General features: G+C 33.2%; 8 protein-coding genes across 12 annotated transcripts; 4 read left to right on the top strand and 4 right to left on the bottom strand.

Annotated features, from left to right (window-relative positions):
- Nucleotides 1-236: 236 nt before the first annotated feature.
- LOC100121236 (TELO2-interacting protein 1 homolog) lies at nt 237-4,474 on the top strand. Its single transcript, XM_031924887.2, has 13 exons — nt 237-566; nt 632-768; nt 848-1,025; nt 1,119-1,296; nt 1,372-1,679; nt 1,745-1,956; nt 2,027-2,209; nt 2,277-2,492; nt 2,562-2,801; nt 2,870-3,406; nt 3,476-3,776; nt 3,853-4,081; nt 4,170-4,474. The coding sequence occupies exons 1-13, from the start codon at nt 373-375 to the stop codon at nt 4,389-4,391; spliced, it is 3,135 nt and encodes a 1,044-aa protein (XP_031780747.1). The 5' UTR covers nt 237-372; the 3' UTR covers nt 4,392-4,474.
- Nucleotides 4,475-4,656: 182 nt separating this feature from the next.
- On the bottom strand, nt 4,657-11,270 carry LOC100121213 (ER membrane protein complex subunit 1). Of its 4 annotated transcripts, XM_031924891.2 has the most exons (14): nt 10,934-11,148; nt 10,235-10,350; nt 9,980-10,163; nt 9,767-9,820; nt 9,389-9,544; nt 8,971-9,307; nt 8,598-8,901; nt 8,408-8,428; nt 7,443-7,777; nt 6,874-7,354; nt 6,600-6,797; nt 6,390-6,515; nt 6,086-6,313; nt 4,657-6,005 (listed from the first exon to the last, which is right to left on the bottom strand). In XM_031924891.2, the coding sequence occupies exons 1-14, from the start codon at nt 11,083-11,085 to the stop codon at nt 5,845-5,847; spliced, it is 2,853 nt and encodes a 950-aa protein (XP_031780751.1). In that variant the 5' UTR covers nt 11,086-11,148; the 3' UTR covers nt 4,657-5,844. The 4 variants fall into 4 exon arrangements, with proteins under 4 accessions (XP_031780751.1, XP_016838049.1, XP_031780752.1 ...); XM_016982560.3 differs by lacking the exon at nt 9,767-9,820 and having other exon boundaries at nt 10,934-11,270; XM_031924892.2 differs by lacking the exon at nt 8,408-8,428.
- Nucleotides 10,690-13,404, top strand: LOC100121189 (tRNA-splicing endonuclease subunit Sen2). Its single transcript, XM_001604729.6, has 5 exons — nt 10,690-11,683; nt 11,764-11,971; nt 12,040-12,696; nt 12,777-12,937; nt 13,021-13,404. The coding sequence occupies exons 1-5, from the start codon at nt 11,510-11,512 to the stop codon at nt 13,225-13,227; spliced, it is 1,407 nt and encodes a 468-aa protein (XP_001604779.1). The 5' UTR covers nt 10,690-11,509; the 3' UTR covers nt 13,228-13,404.
- On the bottom strand, nt 12,883-14,598 carry LOC100113876 (COX assembly mitochondrial protein homolog). The gene is made up of 4 exons (XM_001606944.6): nt 14,397-14,598; nt 13,942-14,250; nt 13,665-13,769; nt 12,883-13,603 (listed from the first exon to the last, which is right to left on the bottom strand). The coding sequence occupies exons 2-4, from the start codon at nt 14,024-14,026 to the stop codon at nt 13,386-13,388; spliced, it is 408 nt and encodes a 135-aa protein (XP_001606994.1). The 5' UTR covers nt 14,027-14,250; nt 14,397-14,598; the 3' UTR covers nt 12,883-13,385.
- Nucleotides 14,284-16,316, top strand: LOC100113844 (26S proteasome non-ATPase regulatory subunit 14). The gene is made up of 6 exons (XM_001606925.6): nt 14,284-14,650; nt 14,852-14,964; nt 15,035-15,184; nt 15,264-15,527; nt 15,607-15,873; nt 15,964-16,316. Exons 2-6 carry the CDS (start codon nt 14,872-14,874, stop codon nt 16,123-16,125), a joined length of 936 nt encoding a protein of 311 aa, XP_001606975.1. The 5' UTR covers nt 14,284-14,650; nt 14,852-14,871; the 3' UTR covers nt 16,126-16,316.
- A 205-nt stretch (nt 16,317-16,521) lies between these two features.
- Nop60b-like (Nucleolar protein at 60B homolog (Drosophila)) lies at nt 16,522-19,333 on the bottom strand. Its single transcript, NM_001134330.1, has 8 exons — nt 19,321-19,333; nt 18,840-18,961; nt 18,420-18,752; nt 17,934-18,344; nt 17,656-17,776; nt 17,312-17,550; nt 16,980-17,228; nt 16,522-16,901 (listed from the first exon to the last, which is right to left on the bottom strand). The coding sequence occupies exons 1-8, from the start codon at nt 19,331-19,333 to the stop codon at nt 16,833-16,835; spliced, it is 1,557 nt and encodes a 518-aa protein (NP_001127802.1). The 3' UTR covers nt 16,522-16,832.
- Nucleotides 19,334-19,736: 403 nt separating this feature from the next.
- LOC100121147 (conserved oligomeric Golgi complex subunit 8) lies at nt 19,737-22,727 on the top strand. The gene is made up of 10 exons (XM_001604683.6): nt 19,737-19,997; nt 20,071-20,142; nt 20,215-20,339; nt 20,413-20,688; nt 20,765-20,978; nt 21,062-21,222; nt 21,300-21,575; nt 21,651-21,839; nt 21,934-22,089; nt 22,164-22,727. The coding sequence occupies exons 1-10, from the start codon at nt 19,943-19,945 to the stop codon at nt 22,692-22,694; spliced, it is 2,055 nt and encodes a 684-aa protein (XP_001604733.1). The 5' UTR covers nt 19,737-19,942; the 3' UTR covers nt 22,695-22,727.
- Nucleotides 22,713-25,513, bottom strand: LOC100121123 (mucin-5AC). 2 transcript variants are annotated; one of them, XM_008206682.4, is made up of 3 exons: nt 25,399-25,513; nt 24,239-25,078; nt 22,713-24,158 (listed from the first exon to the last, which is right to left on the bottom strand). In XM_008206682.4, the coding sequence occupies exons 2-3, from the start codon at nt 24,787-24,789 to the stop codon at nt 22,871-22,873; spliced, it is 1,839 nt and encodes a 612-aa protein (XP_008204904.1). In that variant the 5' UTR covers nt 24,790-25,078; nt 25,399-25,513; the 3' UTR covers nt 22,713-22,870. The 2 variants fall into 2 exon arrangements, with proteins under 2 accessions (XP_008204904.1, XP_001604709.1); XM_001604659.5 differs by having other exon boundaries at nt 25,206-25,495.
- Between the last annotated feature and the right edge of the window lie 75 nt (nt 25,514-25,588).

A 25,588-nucleotide genomic window follows, 5' to 3' on the forward strand; every position in this document is an offset into this window, starting at 1 on the left:
GTAAAACGTTGCGTGCAAAAATGATAAACGCAAAACTAATGCGTCGAAGAATTGCATGTGATAACTTTGTATTTGATTATCATAAGGAGATCGATACAAGCAAACGCTGAACAATCGAAGGTGGTTTTGATAAATTATTACATGCGCATTTTCGCAAGTCAGTTTTGTCGGCTGCACCGCGCATGCGATAACAGATCACGTGTGCACCTCCCACCATTAGCACGACTCAACCTGACTTGACGTTCTAACCTTGTGCATTTCAAACTTCGATGCAGCCGTAATCATTGTTTACTTTCAGCGAAAATGTTAAATGAAAAACTGATTGAGTTGATTTAATTGTCGTCATTTTAGTATAGATAAGTACTCGCTAAGATGGAGGAATTAACGATCGAGCAAGTGTTTTTAATTCTAAAACCAGAATGCGAGTCGTTTATGAGTGAGCCAAGTGCGAAAAAGGCTATGAAAATTGCAGCCATGGTGAACAGAACTTCAAAAGTATTTCTTAAGAAAATCTATGAAAACATACTGTTCCCGATCACTCATCACTTGAAAAACAATACTCTTAGGTAATTCATATGATTTTTGGAGTTAAAAATTCTTCGTTCTTTTTATTCGTTCCTATTTTTTACAGTAAAGATGACAATTTAGAATTGGTGAAAACTATTCGAGCTGTACTTTGCAATATAAGAGTAGAAAATTTACTTGTGTTTGTTCAGATTTACAATTGCTTACGCTGTCAAATATGTCAAGAGAAAAGCACAATGGAATGTAAGTCAGTCTAAAGATTTTATGACATTCTTCATTGAGGAATTGGAGTACTTTTAATATTTATATACATTACTTGCAGTGATAGAAGCGCATGAAGAGCTGAAAGAAGCTGTAGTTTTGTGTTTGAAAGATCTTGTTGAGAGCTGTTCTTTACATGTAATTGAATCTTTTTATACACGACAGCATGCTGCATTACTGAGCCACGGCATTTATCTATGTGTGAGACTAGCGAGGCTAGAAAAATCTAACTCTTTACGGTAGGGTTATAAATTTTTTTTCAATAATAATAAGGTATTCGAATACTCAGGATGGTCAAAACTAAAATTTCTTTATATTTTTCTTTTTCACAGATTAGCTGCTGTAGAAGCTGTCATGGCATTAGTTCAAGTTCATGATAAAGCTGATTCTCAGGATATTGTTTTACGTAGTCAAATAGCTGATGTTGTCATGTTATATCTACCTGGAGTGTCAAGTGGATTATTGGAAGTTGCTCTTAGGAGTGACATTCAAAATCACAAAGTAACAATGGTAATTTAGGCTATTGTACCTGATATTTGTAGTATGTAAAATAAAAAAAATTAATACGAAATTTTTGTACTCTAGGTGGCAATTCAGGCATGGAGCAGAGCAATGGCTCTGGTAATGCAGGATATGCCACACGAAGAAGATTGCGATTTGACAGCCCCTGCAATAACATTGGAAAGTATAATGAAAGAAAAAGATCTCAATGATAGTGAAAAAATGAAACGTGCCTTAGAAACTACCAAAAGAACTCCTCAGTGGTATTCTGCAGTGTCTGAAAAGTTTAAAATTCTGTTTAAAGAATTGGATGTTTTATCTGAACATTCTCATTTTAAAGTTAGAAAGGAGCTGGCTGTAGCTGTTAGTCTTTTACTCTTAAATTGTTCAAGGTACATTTTTGTATTATTTGCAATAAAAAAAAGTCATGTCTTACATGAAATTTTGTATCTTTTAGAAACATGAAACCTTGTTTTCAAACTCTATTGGAAGTATTAATAACGTTGTCGGAAGATGAAAATCAAGAAGTTTCTAAAACGGCAAATGATGCACTTCAAAAAGTGCAAGAAAAGTGCCTTCAAGATAAAAATATGAAGACTGCAGTCGAAACGCTTGAAGAGAATCTATATGAACTCTTAACGAAATTACCACGCATCATAAGAACGTCTGGTAAATTGATTTTTGAATAATTATCTTTTAAGTTATTTACTCTATTTATATTGTAAGAATAAATTCACAGGTGAATCCGTGCAAATAATGTGGCTAAATCGTTTAGCTGGATATTTAAAAGTACTTGGCAAGCAAAGATTATCTAGGATTTTGCTCTCCACAGCTCATTTACGAAAATTGTTGGTTACTCTTGTCTATATAGCTGAACTTGATTCTAGCAATGTTTCATTGTTGGAAGATATCACAACTACAAGTAAAACTTTTTAAAATAAAATCTGCATGTATTAAACAAATATTAAATACATGATTCTTATTTTTAGACTTTGAAGACTCCATGTACCAAGGAGTTTCTCATTCATGGAAACAGTTTAAGTTTTTATTTGATGTTGCCACCAGTGAAAAATTATATAGTATATTTAGGATACTTGGAGAATTCGGAGATCATAAAACATTAGTGGACAGTATTTTGAAAATGTCATTAGATGTGCCTAAATTTAAAAAAGAACTAACTTTGATTCTAAATACAATATTAGAAGGTAACAATTTAATTACGCAAATTTAAATAAGATAGTATTGTACTTAACTTAATTCAAATTTTGAGACAGTTCCTAGAGATACAACAGTTGAAATGCCAATGTACAAAAAAGTCGTTGAACATTATATAAATCCTGATTATTGGAATCTTCCAGTGAAAGTATCTGATGAAATTACACTTCAAACTGCACAAAGTAATATTGTGGAATGTTGTTTAATTTTAGAAGGTTTGGGAATAATAGCTAAAGTTCTAAAAGAGGACTACCAATGTTTTCTTCTAAAAACATTGTATTTAGTAATTGAAAGAGCAGGTAATTATGATGGATAAACTTGTTAAAATTAGTGACGCAATTGCTACCAAAACTTTTTTCATTTTTAGGAAGTGAACACAGTTTGATACGTTTGCTTGGACTCCAAACACTTGAAATCATTGCAAAATCTCAAAATTTAGAAACAATCGGAGATCTATTTCGAGTAAATTTTGATTACATTTCCTACCATGTAACGGTAAAACTTCGTAGGGTAGAAAGAAATCCCGGGGTTTTAGATGTTGTAGGAGTTGTAACTAATTATAGTACAATGGATTTCCTTCCACATTTGAAGGATATTGTGGATGACCTGCTCCTCCAATCCGGTTCCAATACTCAAAAACGAAATGTTAGCTCATTTTTAAAAGTATTCTATGCATTTGTAATATGCGTCAAAAGACTGACGCTGAATAAAGATTCAAAAGAGAATGACAAGTTCTTTGATGATTTGAGATCTTTGAGGTCAGCTGAAATAGTTATAAATTCCTTCTTAGAATATTATAATGCTAAAAAAGATTCATTGATGATCAATGTTAATGACAAGATGGAAGTAGATGAAGTTGCAAATCTTGAAAATAACTATGATAATGTCTGTGACTTTAAAGAGGGTTTGTATATTATTTATTATTTATTTTAAATTATTAGATTAGAAGCGAATAAATGTGTACATTTTACAGATGAAAATGAAGTAAAAGCACCTTACTTTGTCAATATGGTTAAAGATATCATGAAGAGGTGCTTGCATTTTCTACCATCACAAGAGTTCACAGAATCGTCCTTATCAATGTCAATATTGAAAGAAGGCGCTATAATTTTGAAGGATTGGGAAAATGAGTTATTGCCAATAGTGCATGAACTTTGGCATCCATTGGTTGACAGATTCCAAAATCCAAATCCACTCGTGATAAATTTAGCATGGCAATTACTGTGCTGTCTCGCTCAAGTTTCTCAAGATTTTATTCGATCTAGAACTTTGAAGTACTAAACTTATAAATTAATATTAACAATAACAATTTGGAAATAAGTATTATTAAAATTTTAAATATTCTTTTAGACAAATATTTCCGCCACTTTCAAAATTTTTGAAGAATTCCTCTAAAGAAAGTTATAAAAAAGATTCAGGAAGTACTTACAAGTTTACACAGATATTTAAATTACAGAAAGAAATACTAAGTAAACTAGGAGGTCTCATAAAGTATTTAAAATTGCTTGAAAAAGATACATGGGATATTTTAGATATAGCTGAGCCTTATCTTGATAGTTTACAACATACAGAACTTCAGGTACCTATGAAATAAAGAAAAAATGAATTTTGCTAAGTTATTTTGAATATTGAAAAATTCCGTTGATATTATTTCAATATATCCGCAGGAATATTGTGTAAATATGTATAAAGAAATTGCTGAATATAATGCTGATATCGTATGGATCAAATGCGTGGATATATGGCATCGGCAAGTTGAAACTGTGACACCACAAGATGATCTTAACACTTGGTACTCTAATATAAAAGATTGCAATGCGCAATCAACCTTTCAACATAATGTACAAAATATTTTAGTGTATATTTATGATAAGCAGAAACTGCTGTAATTTGTATTATTATTTTTTATATATCTTGTAAATAACTTGTTATATATGTTCATTGTTTTTAAAATAAAGTTTTCGTTACCTAATTATTTTAATCATTTAAATTGCATAAAAACCAAACAAAACAATCAGAAATTGAGTGTGAAAAGTATTTATTTTATTTATTTTATTATATATTAAGTAAAAAGTTGGTGATTTCAATTATTGATTCGCTGAGCTGGATTTCTCTTTAAAGTGAAATAATCGGTGATGAATTACCAAATAGTACTTACAATTGAAAATGCCGAGTGATGTACTAATTCATGTACAAAACCACGTTTATTGTGCTTTTTCTAAGTCATGTACGATTGTACATACATAATACATATAAATGTTTGTATCTATGAATTCTCCTTTGGTTCATTTTGGCCAGTTAACATTATAATGTATATTGCTTTAAATCAAACTTTATCCCAGAAAAAATGTATCGATACCTCTTATAATTTTTCAATGTCTTTTACACATTTATGCACATTTGGTTTTATAATTCTTAAAAATTATTAACATAATAATATAGACTAGTCCAACGATACAAAAGATCTTACAATATTAAAAGTTTGTCTGTACATTTAATATATCTTCTAATGAAGTTCGGTCTTCAACCATAGTTACTTTATTACACATGAATATATTCCAACTTGCATCTTAATGTTCAAGGTATGGAATACTTTTAAATAATTGTTTGCAATGACGCTAACATTAATTCTTTGAAAAATGTTCCCCCTTTTTAAATAGTACACGTTAGATGTTGCAAGTTCTTGGCAGTTGAAACTGAAAGCTTCTTTCTGATGTTATAAAAAGCCTTAATACTTGAATGCAGATATTGAGGAATCTTTAAATGCACTTGTGAAATAAGATAACTATTTACTAGTTGTAAACAATATTGATTAACCATTAAACGCTCAATACGTATTTGCTTTTCAACAGTCTTTTTAACTCGTTACAGTTATCACTCAAAAACTGTCGTTTACAAATGAGACACCAATCAATAATTTAGCCAAGTCCAAATTTCACATTTAAATAAATCTATAAACATGCGTATATGTATTTTTTTCAAACATGTTTCTAAAAATCATTCAACTATTGGTTTTCAAATCCTAAAAATTCAAATAGACAAATATTTCAATATATTTATCAAATGAATTTTTATGTTTATCCTCTTTTAATTCACATTAGATCCCTGAATCATTAGTATCACAACTATCATATACCTACAAGGATCATTGAATTGAGCGCAGGTTTAGGTGTTTGTAAGCGTAACTGTGTACGTGTGAATGTGTAATTCGTATCGTTAATGGCCATATCTTAAATTATTTTGTTGGAACGCATCTTATTCATATCTGACATCCACATATTAATGCGAATGAAAGCAGATTGAAGATGTCAGACGATCGAAAATATTAAATTATCCAGGACATCATTTCCATGCTTGCTTTTGTACCTTTTGTGAAGCTAATTTCTTCGTTACATACGAAGAGATTAACAAAGCCGAAAGTACTATGACAATTAAATAATAATCAAAATCTTCTTTCAGTACATCAAACGTTTTTGATGGCGCTACCCTTGTGTAAAATAGATCTACAAAATAAACATTAATTAGAACGGTGCACATCTATTTATATGATTTATTAAATTGATTGTTGTCAGTTTAAACTTACCAAGACCATGAACAAAAACTAGACATGTGCTCTCAAGGCCACTAGGACTTGTGTGTATTCCAGAAACCCTATAAACACTCTGGTTGTAGTTTATTATACCATCCATATGAATGGGTATTTCTGGCATATAAGGAATGACTCCCTCCTCTCTCATCTCTGGATTGACGGGTCTTCTTGGATCGACCAGCATCCAAGGCAACTCCAAAACTCCTCCATTAGCTAATGCGACTAAATCGAGACATATTTGTTTTTAAATAGAATTTATTAAGCAAACAATTAAGATTGTATCTTGAAAAATGCATACCTAAAATATGTTTGCTAGTAATGCCTTTCTCGGTGATTGTCTCTTGCATAGATTCTACTGAAGCAGGGAAAATGAAGGCCTGCCTCTCAACAATTGGTAACTTAGTTGTTGCCAACGACGAAAAAACTATAAAACGATAAAAGCAAATTGTTAGTACGTAATTATTTTGCCATATTTTATTGAATTTGAGTTAAAAAAATCTCATCCTACCTGTGGTATTGCTCTGAGTTTTTCCCTCGTAAAGTTCAAGAGTGGCTATCTCAGTCCTGCGACTCTTTTCGTTAAAGTAACTATACACTAGCCAGTTTTCGGAATGAACAACATGCACGGGACCTTTGGTGCGTTTGTGGACAATCGAGAACACCATCGAACCCGACACAACGTCCAGCAAATATAAATTAAGGGTATCTGCGAATTCAAGATTTAATTTGTGATACAAGTATCTTCATGATCGAACTATACAATGAGAGAAACTGTATCTTACTTTTGTGAGCACCGCTGGTGCCTTGCGTGACAACAGCTACCAGGTTCGGGTTGATGTACTTGTAGAGCACCGACCTATCACCCAGCACTCGACCCTGCGAATGCACGCGCTCGATGGGATCCTTCGAGACTACATGTGTTATGCGTTGGTTCTTCGGAGAGAACACTAGTTCCCACACCTTATGAGCGACAAGATTCTGCGGTGTGCTATACGAAAGGGAATAGCCAGACAACACTCCGGTCGTCTTATCGACAGTGAAGATGAAGGTGTTGGGTCCGGCAGAAGTGGCGATAGCGCTAGCGTTCTCTGGGAACACGTGTACACGCTCCTTGTCGTCGAGCAAAACGATGCTGCGCAAGAAGTTGTCGGTCGTCGCGTGAAGTAACAAGGATTGTTTTACCTTGTAGTTAAGCTTCTTCAGACCACCAAGCAATTCACCGTTTATTGGATTAAAGGTGAAAATGATGCCGTTGCCTGTATCCTGCAAGTAGTCACGGATCGGCTATAGCTAGACGACATGTTAAACTGCGATTTTTAGATATATGCATAGTATTAGAATTCGTGCAAACCTTATCAGCGGCGAGAAGTGAGCACTGAGGTGGATGTGGGTAGTGCCGACTACCGCGTTGCACGTAGAGGACCATGTTATTGCTTTCCTGAGAGAAGCCCCGAATGTTGGGTACTCGCAGCTGCCAGATTATCTCGCCTTTCTTTGACTCGATACCAAATATTTTTCCAGCCGAAGTAACAGCCACGATCATTTTGTGCAAGCCGAACTTGTCGCGCACTAAATCGGCTCGTTCGCTGGACTGCTGCGGCTCCAGCCCCAGTAGAGATTGGATGAAAGTGCTTGCCTGGTTGGCCTGGGAAGTCAGACGACGCACCAACATACCGATAACGTCCCCTAATATATAAATACGGTTATTAACATTTGCCGAAGTTATTCATTATAAAGACTCCAATCTATACATGGTTCAAAGAAAAACATGGGTGAAAAAAATCAATTCATATTCTAATACAGGTAATGTAAAAGTGCACATAAACGACAATGTTTATGTTGATACATTTTCGTTACAAGAATTTTAGGATCTTGCAAGTTGTGTTGATTACAAAATGTAGTTCTTGATATGAATTAGTAATCATTACGTAAGTATTTGAATTGTTTGCGTGCACTTCTAAAACTTAAATTACAGGTCGTTGACAAAAAACAGAAACTCTGTCGACCAAAAGCACACGTTTCCTAAAAGTCACTGAGCTGATAAAAAAGTAATCACAATTCCTACGAAAAACTCATGCTGAAAATCGAAAGAATCAAGCAGAAAACCAACTCGCTATTATGAGTCGTGAGATTTCATGCAAACTATACAGGGAAACTTAAAGAAAGCTCGTTTTCGACGAAATAAAAAAAAAACTTTTATCAGTAAATAGGTTTCAAATTTAAGAATTACGTCCATGCTACTGTAGGTCAGGTTCAATGCATTACCAAAATTCAAACAAAACTTTTTAATACTGCCTGCTCCGATTCGCTACTTACATGAACTGTCTACATCAAGACCTGACAGCAGCCATTCATAGAAGAAAGTTTGTTAATATATTGTTATAATAGTGGAGTATGTTTTATTTTTTAAATGGCGTTTTGCGAAAAACCACGTTCCCTTTTTTAATTGTGTTATTAAGAGAATAGGGTTCATTTTATATCATATTTTAGTCTTGTGCCTACTCACTCTCTTTTTGATCGAATTCTGTTTCAATAGCTCGATCCCGCTCCGACATGGGCAGTTCTATAAACTCAACGGCGACGATGTTTGCCAAAGCTTCTTCTCTCGTCCAGAATACTTTTTGCTGTAGTAGGCTGATGCTGTGATCCTCCGACGTCATTAGATATTTGCACATTTTAGCTTTCATTGATTGATAAGTACAATCTATAGCAACTAATGCAGGATTATAAAGTGCTTTGTGGTTCAAAGATCCTATCTTCTCAGGTTGAGCATCAGGTTTATTGAGTTCAGTAGCAGTAATTGTTGTTACCTGTACAGAAAATATTAAATTATATTTTTGTTAAACTATTCAAAACGAAAATGCAAATACTATGCTTACTTTGTTATCATACGATGATTCTAATACTACAATATTGTCACCAAACTTATTAACATATAAAAAGTTGTCTCCTTCGATATCTCGCGTATGAAGAGTAAGATTTTCATTCTCGTGAACATACATTAAACGCTTTCTACGATTATTATCAGCACTGATTGATATGGCAGCTACATTGCCAGGAACAAGAGAAATACGATAAGGTCCTTGGGAACCAGAACCCATTATATGATTAATTGTTAATGTCTCTGGCTGTTGTTTTGGTTTAAATATATTAATTGAGAATAATATCACGCTATCACTCTTCAAGCAAACATAGTGTGGAGCTGCTAGGACACATCTGCAAAATTAAATATCATTTAATATTTTCAGTTTCAGAACAAATCAAATCATGAAGTAAACTGAATGTTAATCAACTAACTCTGTGTCTTGAGATATAAAGGGCGCTGAAATCTTTGTAGTTTTCAATTTTTCACCAGTTTTGCTATCATATGAAGTAACTTCAATTCCACTGTTGTAAATTGGTAATATGTGATGTAATGTTCCATCTTTAATGTGCCACTTAACATCCTCTATTCTGTAAAAATATATAAATCTCATACAATTGTTGTTTTTTTTTTTAAATTGTGAAACATAGACGATTTGTAATTAATTTAAAATATAAATTTCAACACATCAAGTATATATAAACATCAATTTGTGAAACATATTGTGTATTTTTAATATGATTTAATATTGAGTTAAAGAAATTGTTTGAATGTGCATAATAGTGCACTCTGACAAGTTTTTGAAAAGAAACCTTTCACTACTGTAAAGCCCTTCAGTTGTATATGATATAAATGGAGAATCAATTCTGAAATAACAGATACAAATAAATTAAAGCTTAGGTAATGTAGAACTATCAACATCTGCTAAGATAAATTTTAGTTATATGGTGCTGTTTGAATATTGTACCTGATGCTTAATAAACCTGCAAAATTATAAATTATTAATAGATTTTTTATTCACTAACCTATCTGGATTTTGCTCAGCCAGTGTCCACTCGTTGATGATGTGCCCAGTAGCTGAATTCCAGTAACGCACTATAGCAGGAACTCCTCCATTGACTGAAATGAGTTCCCCATCCATAGTAGTTTCCATTGCTCGTATACGACCAGCATATCCTTTTTCCAAAACTCTCCTCCATAATATTTGACCTAATAATCAAACCAATTGTATCTTAGCACTCCATCGTACCAATTAGATATAGAAAACTATGAGCGAATACCTGTTTTAATGTTCAGAGCAGCAATGACATTTTCTTCAGTGGCTACAATGATCTTTTTTGCCGTAGAGACTGAGTCAAAACTAGCAAATTTGATTTTGCCCACATAGTTTTGTCTCCTGAAATGAAATTTAACAACCTACAGTTAATAATTATACGGTACAGTAATATGAATGCAGGAAAATCAATAAAAATGTATTTCATTGATTGACCAAAGGTTGAAAGGCAGCAACTTTGCAATTAAACTACAGCCTAGTGAAAACTTAATGTTGCCATCACAGCAGTTGCCAGGCAAGTGTAAAAATCACTGCATCAATCGAATATTCATGAATGAGAGAGACAGGCATATTGCTAATTTCCATTGTCTATCATTTTACAAAGCGCACGGCCCAATGTTCATAGCTGATCCCTATCGAAAAGCCAACGCGTTATCATATAGTCATCGCCGTGATCATAATCACGCGCTAGAAAAGCCCGAGCAGACCTCGCGGATGACTATTCAAAAAGCAACACGCCGCTAAGCTGCCCGATACCTTCTGAAGCTCAAAATAGCAAAAAAGCGCTCTATAGCAAGTAACTTATAATAGCGAAATAATAGCGTTCTTTTAGCATTTGGATTATTCAGCATGTGTGGCCGTGTAATAATCGAGTAGAGCTGCGGAGTAGTCACGGACGTAGATATCAGAGTCAATAGGTGCTCACCAGTCGAACTTGCCGACCTGATCCTCGTAGAGGCAGAGCGAAAGGTTGAACAAACTGAAGAGGAGGATGAGACACTGGAGAAACTGCGAGTCTGTGAACAGCCGGTTGAAGTTTCCTCGGAAATTCGGACTCGCGATCAGCGAAGGAGCCATGGCGATGTGGGTTGAGTCGACGTCGTCGTCGTACACACTCGTACGCGACCTAGCCTATATTATGCTGGATGATGGGTCTCGAGCGGGGGGGTACGTGTACCTATAGGTGTATAGTATATATATATATATATGTGCCGTCGCGCCAGGCAGCAGAGCAGCTGCTACGACGATATCCTCTCGCCCCCTTCCATAACCATAAGACCTCGAGCTGCGCCCCCTGTGGCTAAAATGGGTATCGGAAAAGCGAGTGTACGATGCGGGATGCCGATGCACAATACAAAACATGTGCATTTGTGATACTCTAACATTATGGTGCGACAATGAGATCATCTCATTGACGTCCTCCCTAATCTCATGCACAGATTTAGTATAGATTTCTTTATATCCCTTCTATAAAGTTAAACATAAAGTAGAATTGATAAAAATGATGGAACTTAGGGAACCAAAAAGGAAAAAAGGTGGAGGCAGACTGGTTCCTAAATCTTCGCTGCCACTTGTTTTTGGCAATAAGGGTGAAATAACTAAATTTCATGCTAATCTCACAGCCCTGGGATCATGCATAGCAGATCCTACAGAAATGGAAATAGTTTACAAAATGGTTGATTCGCATGCTTTTTTGTTTACTAAGAAATACTTGTTCCAAATTAATTTACTCATGATAATTATTATTTTTGTTAGGGTTGTTTTGGCAAAGGTTCTCTATCACGAAGTCATCCACAATTTGGAAGATCTAAATTCGGCGTACCACCTGTGATTCGTACTAGGCAATGGCAGCGTCGTCAAAACTGGATTAGTGAAGTACAAAAACTTAGTATAGAATCATTTTTTGATGACGATAATAATGAAACTGATCAATCAAAAAATGAAGAAAATATTAGCCAAGATGGTATGTAAGTCTTTAGTGATGTGCTTATTATAATTACTGGATAAATAATTTTTTAAAATAACTTTTAGGTGAAGACAGGTCTATTGATAATCAAGATTTGAATAATTCTATAGAGACAATCGAAAGTAATTGTGGATCAAGTACTGTACCTGATGGAGAATGTCCTGTAAATCAAGGGAAGCTAGCGTCGGACATTGAATTAGTAGGTGGTGGTGTAAATAGTATTCAAACCAATGGGCGAACCAGTCAGACAAACATGGAAGTAGATGAAGTTGTGCTTGACTCGACAGAAGAAGAAGATGTTTCTGAGGTTTCTGTAGACACTTACAACTTAGATAATTTTGATAAGACTGATCTCTTCAATAAAGATGTAAATGATGAGTTTCATAAAGATGTCAGGAGTATGGAAGGAACAGTTTTAGTTTTACCAGATAGTGACTCTGACACAGAAAATTATTTGATAGATATTAAACCAGAAATAAAGCATGAAAATTTCCCTGTCAGAGAAACGTTGCACCTCACATTTGAAGAAACCTTCTTTTTAATGTATGGGCTTGGGTGCTTAAGAGTCATAGACTTTGATGGAAAATTTCTTAGTATTAGTGAAACTTGGGAATATTTTTGTAAAGAACAAAAAAGTTTCTTACAGAAATATGTTGCATATCATTACTTTCGCAGTAAAGGGTGGGTTGTAAAAACTGGTCTTAAGTATGGTGGTGATTATTGTAAGTAATCAATCATTGGTCAGAGGTATTGTAATGTTTTTTAAATTCAGTTACAATTAATTATAAATATTGTTATATAGTACTCTACAAAGAAGGACCAGCATTTTACCATTCATCATACATTGTGATTATTGATGTTTTGGATGCAGTCACTCTCAAGAGGATTGAAAGTAAAGTAAATAGAAATATGACATGGAATAAATTTATTGGATTAGAAAGACTAGCAGAAACTGTTAAAAAGGTATACATTATAATGCAATATCAGTACGAAAGTTTATCACATTGTGATCTATTGTTTTTTATAATGGATATTATGCTTTGTAGGAAGTACTTATTGCTCAAGTACTATGGCCTTCAACAGTTCCAATAGACATAGTTCCAACATCTCCAGATGTTCTTTCTCAATTTACAGTTAGAGAAGTTTTATGGAGAAGATGGAAAATCACCCAAGAAACAGGATCTAACGATGGATATACATGTGATGCATCTTGTGAATATGATGAATACTACGAAAGTGACTATTCATCTTAAAATATAATTAAATGCATGTATAAAAGATGATTATGTATGTAAAATTAACAAATCAAATTCTTTGTATGTACATCGTTATTTATAGTTTTTTTATGAAAAGTAAATTACAGTTTTGCATAACATACTTAAAAGCTACTATCATGTATATATAAATATATTTAAAACATATTTCCAATACGAGCTTTAAAGTCTCTAATTTTCTTAGGCTCTCCAGTTCTCCGAAAATCTGATCTTTCTTTCAAATATTGCTGCTTGCATTCTTCCCAAAAATCTTCATCCTTGTACCAGCGAGTTAAACATTCTTTTAATTCAGCATTTTGTTTTCGACATGTGAACACCATTAAATATTTACTCTCTTTGCAACATTCATTGAAAGCTGAAACAAAAATTCTGTCAGTTGCATTCAAACAAAAATCAAGATGCTATTACAAATTTACCTGCAACTTCTGGTACACATTTCTCATCTCTTGTTCTATCTCGTACAACTTTAGCTACCAGTATGTCTTTTTCTACTTTCCTCATAGAAAGATCATCAGGATCTCCTGTATAAGAATAAAAATTATCATAATTAACAAACAATGTAGGTAATATGCTAAATTATAATAGCAGACAGTCACATAACCTGGCAGCAAAATTGAAATGTGTTTTAGAGATGAAATATAATGCAAGCAGTACTTAAATTCACATTGAAAATTTTTGAAAATAAAACTTTACCTAATCCATGTGGACCTCCTCCAAGTTTTTTACTCAACACTGTATATTTCACTTTTTCTTGTGTTTTCTGCTCCTCATCGGCCATTGTTTATTCAAAATCGTTTTTTTTTTTCTATTTTATCGGTCATACACTCAAAAAGTTTATAGATTCTGATATAGTATTCGGACAAAAGTACGGCTAAACTTGCTGATCTGTACACACACACACGCACATATATATATAGGACAACTATAACGACCTGTAGTGGTTGAGCTTGGTACTGATCTATTATTAAGTTATTACCGTAAATCGGTAAATTGCGTCAACAACTGTAATTGATTAAAACAAAAGCAATTATAAGTATGGTATATATGAAAAAAATTATATATGGATTTTCAGCTATAAAATCTGAATAAACGAATTTCTAATTGAGATTTGCAAATTTTTGATATTTTTTTTAGGAAATCAAACTTACTACGGCGTGTCGGCGTATATCACGTGACCTTGTTTCATCGCCCTCTGGTGGAAGTACTTGGCTGGCTTGGAATTCAGAAATAAGTTCAGTCCACAACTTACCTACACTTTGTTCGTGAGTTTGCAGATTTGAGGCTGTCAGCGTTGCTTTTCGAAGGGATGCTCAGCTGCGTCTGTTTTCCGTAGTCGAAAATACGGATAAGTTACTGAAAAAGATTATTTAAAAACGATTACTTCAAAGGTATTACTTTAAAGGTAAGTTTGGCTAACGGCTATTCTTCGTAATCGATAATATGGTAAACATTTTTACATTCGCTTTCGAAGCTTGGTGTTTAATTAGTAGCGTTTATAACCTTAAAATAACATTATCAGTGCCATTTTCATTTCGCAGGATATTTTTGTTGAAGAATCCACAAGTATACTTATATTTTTTATCGAATATTTTTCTTTTTTTAGAGTAAACTAAACCCACAAACATGGACAGGCTTTTACGGTTAGGAGGTGGCATGCCAGGATTAAACCAAGGTCCTCCACCCTCAGATGCTCCAGTTGTGGATACTGCTGAACAGGTAAAATAACTAATAATCAAGATGTTAATTATATACTGCCACGTTATTTATTCGGTATATTTATTCATAGGTGTACATTTCTTCCTTGGCATTATTGAAAATGCTGAAACACGGGCGAGCTGGAGTACCCATGGAAGTTATGGGTCTTATGCTTGGTGAATTTGTTGATGATTACACAGTTCGAGTTATCGATGTGTTTGCAATGCCACAGACTGGAACTGTAAGTTTTGTTTTTTTCTTAAACTTGTGTAAACCTTTTTTTATGTCTTTTAACTATATAAATTTGTTTTCTATATTAGGGTGTTAGTGTGGAAGCAGTGGATCCAGTGTTCCAAGCAAAAATGTTGGATATGCTGAAACAAACTGGTCGGCCAGAAATGGTAGTAGGCTGGTATCATTCCCATCCTGGATTTGGATGCTGGTTGTCTGGAGTTGATATCAATACACAACAGTCGTTTGAAGCTCTCAGTGAAAGAGCAGTAGCTGTTGTAATTGACCCTATTCAGTCAGTTAAAGGCAAAGTTGTAATCGATGCATTTAGGTTAATCAATCCAAATATGATGGTAAGTACTTGCTTGAATTCAGATACTAAAAGATAATGAAGATTGTAATTTATTTGTAACAAAATTTGAATTTTTACAGGTCCTTGGACAAGAACCTCGACAAACTACTTCTAACTTAGGTCACCTTCAAAAGCCATCCGTGCAAGCACTTATTCATGGACTGAACCGACATTATTATAGTATTAGCATTAATTACCGTAAAAATGAACTTGAGCAGAAAATGTTGCTAAACTTACACAAAAAAACATGGATGGATGGCTTGACCCTTGCAGAATATTCAGAGCACAGCAAACTCAATGAAAATGTAGTCCAAGAAATGCTTGAATTGGCTAAAAACTATAACAAGGTAAATAATTTACTTTTTGTTTTAAACAAAAAATTTCCCGTTAGGTTATTTAACAATTTTTGTTTAATGAAATTTCATCATTTATTTTAGGCGCTTGAGGACGAAGAAAAAATGACTCCAGAGCAGTTAGCAATCAAGAACGTTGGTAAGCAAGATCCAAAACGACATTTGGAAGAGAAGGTCGATAATCTTATGACGACCAACATCGTTCAATGCTTGGGTGCTATGCTTGATACCGTTGTCTTCAAATAACTATCTGAATTGACTTGCAATGCGAATTTACAAAAAAAGAAATATCTTTTTAATACTACCTTGACTAATTTTGTTTTTTATACTCATCAATTTTTCAATTGAAAGTGCTCACGGATGTGTAAAAAAAAGTAATGTATTAAGTACATTTTCAAATTTTTAATGAAAATAGTAAATTGTCTTTACAAAACTAATTTGGCCACGAATCGTGCGACTTTCATTGCCTGTGCCTTACCTCTTTCACCATCAACGTTCATACATGCATTCTTATAAACTTTGAAAAAATTTAATTCCCAATGAAAACAAATCTATCTACTTATTTTGTAAATAACTGCAATAGACAAAGAGTTTTTGTATAAAAAAATGTGAAAGCTTTTAAAAGATAAAAAAAATCTTTTTGTAATATATAATATTCTTTGTTTTGTTGAATGTGAAAATATTCTATTACAAATATTTATATACAGCTTAAATATTCACTGGCTTTCATCCATGAACATTATATGGAACTTAACTTTGGCAATATCTGGTAAAGCCAAATATCATATATAGCACAAATACATCATTTTGTAACTATCACGAGTTGTACTATTAGAATTTAAAAAAGTTCATTTTGAATTCTTGATGTAAATGCGCTCACAATCACTCATATACATTTTCAATACAAAATAATAAAAGGTAAGTCGTTAATTCTATAAAAGTTTTTAACATTTTCATTCTTCTGCAGGCTCCTCTTCTTTGCTCTTCTTCTTCTTCTTCTTCTTCTCTTTCACGGGTTGTTCCTAAACAAAAAATTACAATTAATATTTTCGAATATTTACTTTTATTTAAAGATTAATATCTTCATTCAACTCATTTACCTCAGTTTCTCCTTCTACAGCCATCGACGTTTCGGCTTCTGTGTCTGATTTGTCTTTCTTTTTGTCCTTCTTCTTCTTCTTTTCTTTTTTGTCCTTTTTCTTATCTTTAGGTGATGCTATCTCTGCGTCGACTGGTTCATCAGCAGGAGTTGCTTCGTCCTCTGCGACCAAAGTTTCATCGTGCTTTCGCTTTTTAGCGGAAGCCTCGCTAACTTGTTCTGTTGTGTCTTTGAATCCGTTTTCTTCAGTCTGAAATTAAATTGCATTTTAATTTTTTTATTCAATGATAATCGTGAGACATTCGTATTTTTATTTGATTTAAACAGTCTTACCTTGACTTTAGAAGCACTGTAATCTGTGTAACCAGATAACCAGTCTGATGGTGTGTTTTCATTTGGTTTTCCATGTTTGTCAAGTTTGCCTTCCACAATAAGGCGTTTCTTCTGAGAAGCTTTTGGACCCAAACCCCATTTTCTCGGATAGGCATCCCTTTCCATGATAACACGTTTTATCTTAGCAACTACTCCGTGGTCACAAGCGGACATTGTAGGTGTTGTCATGAGGGCAATAGCTAGAAGATTGCAAAAAATTAGTTTCTTAATTTTATAGATTTTTCTTTTTCTTTTTTATCAATTAGTAATATTTTAATGTCAATATATAGCGTTTAAGTATTTACCAAGCGCTACAGCTTCTCCTTTAGTGGTGACAATGACAATTTCTTGATTCAATTCAATGCCTTCATCATACATGAGAACACCAGGCAGCATTATTTTTGCTCCATAACATATAGCATTTACCTACGTGAAGGTATTTACCATTAGAAATATTTTGGAGCAAGATATTCTTATTTAAAATTTTCCGTGAATATAGTATTTTGTTTCATTGCAGTTAAGCAGCAAATCATCAAAACATTTCACATCATGAAATTGTTGGTTGAAATTAGTATATACTTACTGCGCTATCTTTGACAATAATTCTTTTGTGGTTGACAAGAAGAGATTCCAAAGGTCTGATGACTCTCCTCAAGTAGGATTCATCACCGTGATTTTCATAAAGCCATTGAGCATCAAGGATGTCATGCATGGTGACTAAGCCATCCTTCTCAGACATAATACCAGAACGATTTCTTCGCAGCTCCTGCATTTGGCAACCAGTACCAAGAAACAGACCAAGATGCACGCATATTGTTCTGATGTAAGAACCAGCTTCACAGCTAACTTTGAAGACTCCCATATTCCTATCCTCATCATAGTCCAAGAACCAACTGTCATACACAGTTCTTACTCTAAGTTGACGTTTGACAGCTGATATGAGAGGAGGTCTTTGGAACAAGGCACCTTTTAATTTCTCAAGGGCTTGGTGGATCTAAAAAACAATTAAGAATTTTTCGTTAAAAAATGTACATTGTACAAAAGCAAAATTCAAACATATATTTCTTACCTTCTTGACATTGTCTACTGCTGAATGAAGTTTAAAAACTGCCACATACTCCTTTCCAGCTGATTGTTGAGACTTTGCTAAACGTGTAGCTCTGTCAATACAAACAATCAAACAGCCAGATACCTTAGGATCTAAAGTACCAGAATGACCCGTCTTTTGAACTTTTAAAATTCTCTTAATCCATGCTACAACTTCATGTGAAGATGGATTGGAAGGCTTATCCAGGTTGATACAACCGGATTGAACGTACTCTGACAGAGTACGATGTAGAGGTGTGGATCCAGATGACAAAGGTGTAAAATGTTTTGTACGTGTCAACATTTTGTCAAAATTCTAAAAATTTATCATAAAGATTATAGCAATATTATCAAATATATTTTTAAACAAACAAAGTTTTGTAACAACAGATCATATATATACCTTGAACAACAAAGGCCAGTCTTTGCATTCAAGTTTGCCTACATCGTTGGAAGGCTCCATTTGACACTTCATCTTGGCTTGGATCTCGCCAAGAGACTTTTTGTTTTTCTTCTTCTCTTTCTCTGAAAGTAAAACTCGTGTGAGCAACGTGAGGCCATAACCTTAAATCGAAACTTTGTAACCTTGCCCAAATAACAACAACCGCTCCGAATCGCGAAATATAGCGATCAAACAGAAAAATTAATGAACAACATCGATATTGGATATCAAGCTTTCGCATTTTACAATGTACTTCGTTAAATTACGATAATCGGAAAATCGAGGAAACCACGTGTTTACTGCGTCGTTCGGACGGGCAATCATAACAGAAAATTATTACGCCGCAATTGCTTTTTAGCGTTAAGCAATTGCGTCCAAAACTTTTTTGTATAGCAAAATTGGATATAGTAAATCTTAGAGGAAATAAACAATGTTTAATTACCTATTTCAGCCATGGTTAAATTTAAAAAATACACGTGCAAACGATATTTGGCGTGCCGACGTCGCGGCTATACAAAACGCGGCCTGTCGCCACGGATCATGAAACTATAGTATAGTCTTTCCACATAGAAATCCGACCGATATATAGGGAAATAGTTCTAAAGTGAAATGCGCGATCTAGGGACTTATTCTTCTAATTTCAAGACACCTATTAAATTGTTATTTATTAATTTATTTTTTAAATTTTTTTATTAAAGGGAGTGTAAGTACCAGATACGGTATTAAATTTTCATTTGTTTAAACAACAATGACAATCGAAATTTGAATCCTACATACTTCGGTCGACCAATGAAAAATCAAATACCTGTCTTAAAGATTTTTGGAAACGGACTTTAAGTCGCAGTCAGATGTTATTTTGTTATTGTTATGATTATTTATGGTCCTACTGCTACGTTGACAGTACGCGAAGGTGGAATGCATAATCCAACCTTTTTATGGGACGATTTTTTAAATTTTTGCTCAAATAATTGTACATTTTGTTACTATGTGATTTGACAGTTTAATTGGTTTATCTTCGTTATTTGTGTATAGTGAAACTAGTCATAAGTTGATTGTTGTTAAAAATGGATATTGAAACAGAGAAAATTATTGACTTGTTATTTCCTGAGGGCATTCCAGGTAAATTTATATTTGAATATAAAAAAAATCAAATTTTAAAACGAGCTGATTAGAGTTTATGAATTTTGTTTAGAATCATGGAAAGACAATCCAGATTTTTATCAATACTTATCAAAAGTTGGAGGATACGATGTAGATGGATTGCGTGAGTTAACATTTTTTTCTATGGTACTTATGAACTTGAATACTAGCTCTAATTGCAATACACTTTTTTTAGTTAAAGAACCAGATCATCTTGCAGATGAAAAAAATGCTGTTCAACAAAGCACGCAAGAGCTAGTTTTTTCCAACTATAAAATATTTCTTCGCTCTGCTGAAGATTCTCGAGAGATATTTAGAGAGGTCAATAATTTACTCAAATTGAGTTGTGCTTTAAATCACATAAATGTATCTTAACGTCAATTTTTTTTCATAGTTTAATCAAACAGAAGACCGATTGGATGGCTTACTGGAAAAAATTCCACAATTCATGAATAAATGTAAATCTTTTTGTAATACTTCAAAGGATATAAACACTCATAAAAGACTGAATAGCTTAATACTTAGCAAAACTACAGAGCTTTTGGAAATTTTAGAACTACCACAATTAATGGAATCATGTTTACGAAGCAATCAGTATAGTGAAGCCTTGGAGCTTTCACAATATGTGAGACATTTAGGTGCAAAACATGGAGATATACCAATCATTGCTGTAATTTGATACCCTGTTTTATTATTGTAGTCCTAATACATTAATTTGGCGTAATTAAAAATAATATTTTTTTCAGAGTATAGTAAATGAAATTGAGAACAGTTGGTCTATAATGGTGAATCAGGTTGTAAATTCATTAAAAGAAGATTTACCACTTCCTCGATGCCTGCAGCTTATTGGCCTATTGCGCTCTATGGATGCTTTTACAGAGTCTGAACTACGTATTAAATTTATCCAAGCGCGAGATAGTTGGCTGCAAGCATTGTTAGACTCTATTCCTGCTGAAGATCGTAAGAAAATTTTAATATTGCTTGTATATTAATAATGCTACTTTACATACTTTTAAAGTTATAATTCATGTCCATTTTATTAGCTAATATTCATTTAACGAAAACAATTGAACTATCAAGGATACATTTATTTAATATTATAACACAATACAAAGCAATGTTCAATGATGATGATCATTTAGCCTTTGGAAGAGATAGTATAATAAATGATTCAGCAATATTTTATCAATGGTTAGAAGAGAAGGTAAAAGTGCTTTAAATAATCTGTAATAAGGTTTTATATATTACGATTTAAAGTAACGTTCTATTTTTTTTTTAAAGGTATCACAATTTCTTAAAACTTTGGAACAAGATTTACCACATGCCACATCAATTGATTCCATACTTGGTCAATGTACATACTTTGGATTATCTTTTGGAAGAGTTGGAGCAGACTTTACGGGTCGCATGTCCGATATATTTATAAAAGTAATAAGTAATAAATTCGAAAGTAATGTTTCAAAAACTACAAAGAAGTTTGAAAAGGACATAGACAATTTTACATTAATACATAAATCTCATAAATCAGATACAAAAATTGAAACTGTTATGAATTCTGTAAGTAATTTTAGATACATCATTTGACAAAAAATTTCTACATCAATTATGAATGACATTTTCAATTTATTCTAGGAAAATCCACCAGAGCAGTTGGTGGAGTATTATCCACTTGCTGAATATTGTAATGGCCTTATTGCAGCATTTAATGAGTTAAGATTAAACACTCCAGTAGCTCTTGCTCAATCATTTACAAATTTATTACAAAATTCTCTCCACACAGTTGCTAAAACTATGTTTTCCTACTACAAGAAACGTCAAAAGGTATTTGTTAATTCTTGAATATGTGATTACTTGATAAATAAAATATTTTTAGTAATATATTGTTGTAAATTAATAATTTATTTTCAATTAATAGAATTTCACACCTGCTGATAGGGAAAATATGGTCAGATTCACTGAGTGTTTTAGTGAACAATTGATTCCTTATATTCAGTATTGTATACATGCTCTATTTCCTCCAAATCAAGTAGCTACACATCTTGGTACTTCAGTCAGTCAGTTACAGAAGGAAGTATGTATATTGTTTCTTAAATATAATCTACATTATTTGATTATTTTAATGAATGAAAATTATTTTTTAAACAGGAAATATCATATTTGAATCAAAAGTCTATTGTTGAGCCTTTAGAGTCACTTTTACCAATTAAAAATATTCCCATGGATATTTATATGCCAGACATTTCTCCTAAGGATACTATCAATGCAGATTCTAATATTGAGATAGAACCATCCCAACACGAGCTCATAAAAGAAGCTGCTGCAGATGTGCAGCCTATAGAAGAAATGATTACTAGTACATCTCAACATGAACTCATAAAAGGTGATCCAACACATGTAACTACAGGAGAATTGATTGCTAATACATCCCAACATGAGCTCATGAAGGAAGCTGCTACAGATGTACCTATAGCAGAATCGATTAGTAGCACATCCCAACATGAACTGATAAAAGAAGCTGCTACACATTTACTTACTGAGGATTCAAACAGTAGTACAATCACTCACTCAAAAGATATATTAGAAGCTGTGCAGGACTTGGAAAGCTCAACAATCAAGGAAACTTTAACAGCAGATCATGATGCTATTGAAGTTGGTTCTAAAGTAAATAATTCATAGTAACTAAATAAAATAGACTTTTTAAATAAAAAATGACATGCATATTTATTTACAATGAAAAGATGCATACTTTTACAATTCTTAAAATGTCATATTTTTGGTTATTATTAGATTTTAGTCAAATCCTTTTTTATATATAAAGTGATGTTTCAGTTAATAACGCAAGATGACAAATTTTATTCAATAATTGTTATGACTGCTTGATCATCCAATATTACTGTATTGGAATTTGTTTTTACTTTCTTATTGTCTTTAGATGATTGTTCTTCATCTTCATCTTCACTTGTGTTTATCACTATAACATCAGATTTTCTCTTTTTCTGAAGATCATCAGCCTTAACTTTTGCAGTTTGTTTATTATTTACAGTTTTTGTATTGGTATCTTTCTTAATGGTTGAAGTGTTTTGAACTTGTGCAGGTTTATTTGTTGCTCTTTGTAAACTAACCACAGGGGTTGAAGTCTGTGGTTGTACAGATACTTTTTTTGCTGGTGTCTTTGATGTAACAATTGTGCTTGAAGGTTGTGGTTCTTTCACAAGTTTTTTTGCTGGTGTCTTAGATACTACAGTTGGAGTTGAAGTTTGTGGTTCATTTGCCAGTTTTTTGGCTTGTGTCTTTGATTCTACAGTTGGAGTTAAAGTTTGTCGTTGTATTACTACATTTGCTGCTGGTATCTTTGATTCTACAGTTGGGGTTGAACTTTGAGGTTCTTTTGCTAATCTTTTTGCTGGAGTCTTTGATTCAACACTTCTGGTTGAAGTTTGTGATCTTTTTGCCGGAGTCTTTAATTCAACAGTAGTAGTTGGAGTTTGAGGTTCTTTTGTTAATCTCACTGACGTTTTACGTAATTCAATAGTTGGGTTTAAAGTTTTTAGTTGTATTGTGGGAGTTTTTGTGGATTTCTTAAATACACCTGATGTTGATGTTTGTGGCTCTTTTGCAAGCTTCTGTAATTCTTTATTTGGAGTTGAAGTTTGTGGCTCGATCACTACTTTTTTAACAGTTTTCTGTGAATCAGTAGTAGGTGTCGATGTCTGTAGCTCTTCTCTTGGTTTTTGTACTTCAACAGTTGAAGTTGAAGTTTGTGGTTCTTTTGTTGGTTTTTTTGAAGTTTTCTGTAATTCGGTGGCAGAAGTTGAAATCTGTGTTTCTTTTGCTGGTTTGTTGGATTCTACACTTTGCGTTGAAACTTGTGATTCTTTTACTAATGGTTTTTGTGGTCCAACTGTTGAGTTTGGAATTTGCTGTTCTTTTGTTGGTTTCTGTAATTCAGTAGTTCCAGTTGAACTCTCTGTTTCTTTTGTAATATTTTCTTGGCTATCAGTTACTCCATTTTTTGAATTTGGAGTTTTACAGGAACTCTCATTGTCCTCTTCATTTCTTATTTCTTCTTGATTTCTCACAGGCTCTTGCAAAGGGCTTACTACATTTTCATTATTTTCTTTTGCCTTCTTTTTAGGAGAGCTAAAAAACAATATACAAATATTAAAATTAAATTCTATTTTTATTTATGATAAGTGAATCAGTATAATGGAGTATGTTACCTATTAATTTTCTTGGGGTTAGACTTTTTCTCATGGACATCAACAATATTGTTAGTTAATTTATCTCTTTTTTGTACTATGATTTCTCCAGTAGATGGATCAAATTTAAAAATCACTCTCTTAGTTGAGGTGACATCATCTATTTCAATTTCATCTAAACTATTATTTACCGTAGTGTTTTCTTCGTTTGTCACATTTGATTGATTATTATTTTTGTTTTCTCTTGCAGAATTCTCCAGCACAAAATCACTAGGAATGTCATTTATTTTTTTTTCAATCTGTATTTTTAATAGTACTTGTTTACTTTTCTGAGGTTTTGTAAAAGGTATCTTAGACTCTGCATTTTCAGAAACTATCAATATATATGGATTCAAACCTGGCTGCAAAGCTTTATTACTTTTTAGTGGAATATTTTTCATCCTCAAATTAGTTTGACTTTCTGTATTGATTTGTATCCTCGGATTTTTATGCAACTGCTCAGTTGGTGCACACAGAAGTACCATTGATTTCTGCCCCTCACCCGAGGTATGTTTGGAATCTATAAGGTTCATTTTCTTTTTACAGGCAATTGCTTTCTTTTTAAGATCCTTTGGACTGCATTTTTTGTTTTGACCTCCTTTCACAGAAGCTAATTCATCTACATAGATGTTTTGAAAGTGCTTCAATGGAAATATTACTGGTACAGCATTCTCTTTTAATCGAGGTTCAATATCACTAAAATCTATGTCATCAACATGAAAATGTGTACTGCATATTCGATGATGGTCTTCTGGTACCCAGTTTGGTATTCTAATTTGACTCAACCACTTTTCAAGTAATGGTATATTATCGAAAGGAAACCTGTAACAAAGTGAATAACTTTTTTACAATCTATACTTTTTTACTTTTCTAATGTTGTGTATTTGGAAGGATTTCCTCTCTGCAATACTTATTTGTACATCAAAAGAAGTTATGTTGAATAACTTACTTATAGTAACCTATTGTTTGTCTATTAAGAAATTTGTAACTTTCACAACCTTCAAGACAGCAACTTGGCATGTTGTATACAGTATTTATATATAAATACACCACAAAACACTTAACTTAGTTTCAATAAAATTTTTGCAAAAATCTATTGCTTAGCATTATTGTTCTTTGCTCAGCTAGTTATATTTACTTACAGCCTACGTTTGCTCCAAAATTACACAGTATGCAAACTCTTCCATTGCCAAGTATGTGGTATCTGCTCAGCGGCGTCGCCGCATATATATAGTCACCAACTGAAATGAAATCGATAAACTAGGCATCTTTTTACCATGTGTTTACTACCTATACGTGCGCAGATGGCACGCGTTCGGCCCGAATCGAATC

The sequence above is a fragment of the Nasonia vitripennis genome, chromosome 2 (genome assembly GCF_009193385.2).
Source record: "Nasonia vitripennis strain AsymCx chromosome 2, Nvit_psr_1.1, whole genome shotgun sequence".
Classification (NCBI taxonomy): Eukaryota; Metazoa; Arthropoda; class Insecta; order Hymenoptera; family Pteromalidae; genus Nasonia; species Nasonia vitripennis.

Coding starts and splice junctions, on each gene's coding strand:
- LOC100121236 (XM_031924887.2), top strand. CDS start 373: ATGGAGGAATTAACGATCGAGCAAGTGTTTTTAATTCTAAAACCAGAA. Junction 769..847: donor AGAGAAAAGCACAATGGAAT/GTAAGTCAGTCT, acceptor CATTACTTGCAG/TGATAGAAGCGCATGAAGAG. Junction 2,802..2,869: donor TTTAGTAATTGAAAGAGCAG/GTAATTATGATG, acceptor TTTCATTTTTAG/GAAGTGAACACAGTTTGATA.
- LOC100121213 (XM_031924891.2), bottom strand. CDS start 11,085: ATGGCTCCTTCGCTGATCGCGAGTCCGAATTTCCGAGGAAACTTCAAC. Junction 8,902..8,970: donor AATCATCGTATGATAACAAA/GTAAGCATAGTA, acceptor TTTTCTGTACAG/GTAACAACAATTACTGCTAC. Junction 6,006..6,085: donor AGTTTTTGTTCATGGTCTTG/GTAAGTTTAAAC, acceptor TTTATTTTGTAG/ATCTATTTTACACAAGGGTA.
- LOC100121189 (XM_001604729.6), top strand. CDS start 11,510: ATGATGGAACTTAGGGAACCAAAAAGGAAAAAAGGTGGAGGCAGACTG. Junction 11,684..11,763: donor TGGAAATAGTTTACAAAATG/GTTGATTCGCAT, acceptor TATTTTTGTTAG/GGTTGTTTTGGCAAAGGTTC. Junction 11,972..12,039: donor AGAAAATATTAGCCAAGATG/GTATGTAAGTCT, acceptor AATAACTTTTAG/GTGAAGACAGGTCTATTGAT.
- LOC100113876 (XM_001606944.6), bottom strand. CDS start 14,026: ATGGCCGATGAGGAGCAGAAAACACAAGAAAAAGTGAAATATACAGTG. Junction 13,770..13,941: donor AGGAGGTCCACATGGATTAG/GTAAAGTTTTAT, acceptor ATTCTTATACAG/GAGATCCTGATGATCTTTCT. Junction 13,604..13,664: donor ATGTGTACCAGAAGTTGCAG/GTAAATTTGTAA, acceptor TTTTTGTTTCAG/CTTTCAATGAATGTTGCAAA.
- LOC100113844 (XM_001606925.6), top strand. CDS start 14,872: ATGGACAGGCTTTTACGGTTAGGAGGTGGCATGCCAGGATTAAACCAA. Junction 15,185..15,263: donor CAATGCCACAGACTGGAACT/GTAAGTTTTGTT, acceptor TTTCTATATTAG/GGTGTTAGTGTGGAAGCAGT. Junction 15,874..15,963: donor TGGCTAAAAACTATAACAAG/GTAAATAATTTA, acceptor CATTTATTTTAG/GCGCTTGAGGACGAAGAAAA.
- Nop60b-like (NM_001134330.1), bottom strand. Junction 18,345..18,419: donor CAGTAGACAATGTCAAGAAG/GTAAGAAATATA, acceptor ATTGTTTTTTAG/ATCCACCAAGCCCTTGAGAA. Junction 17,229..17,311: donor ACAGTGCTTCTAAAGTCAAG/GTAAGACTGTTT, acceptor ATTTAATTTCAG/ACTGAAGAAAACGGATTCAA.
- LOC100121147 (XM_001604683.6), top strand. CDS start 19,943: ATGGATATTGAAACAGAGAAAATTATTGACTTGTTATTTCCTGAGGGC. Junction 20,979..21,061: donor CTCTATTCCTGCTGAAGATC/GTAAGAAAATTT, acceptor CCATTTTATTAG/CTAATATTCATTTAACGAAA. Junction 21,840..21,933: donor ACTACAAGAAACGTCAAAAG/GTATTTGTTAAT, acceptor TTCAATTAATAG/AATTTCACACCTGCTGATAG.
- LOC100121123 (XM_001604659.5), bottom strand. CDS start 25,276: ATGCCAAGTTGCTGTCTTGAAGGTTGTGAAAGTTACAAATTTCTTAAT. Junction 25,079..25,205: donor CAAACAATAGGTTACTATAA/GTAAGTTATTCA, acceptor ACTTTGTTACAG/GTTTCCTTTCGATAATATAC. Junction 24,159..24,238: donor AACCCCAAGAAAATTAATAG/GTAACATACTCC, acceptor ATTGTTTTTTAG/CTCTCCTAAAAAGAAGGCAA.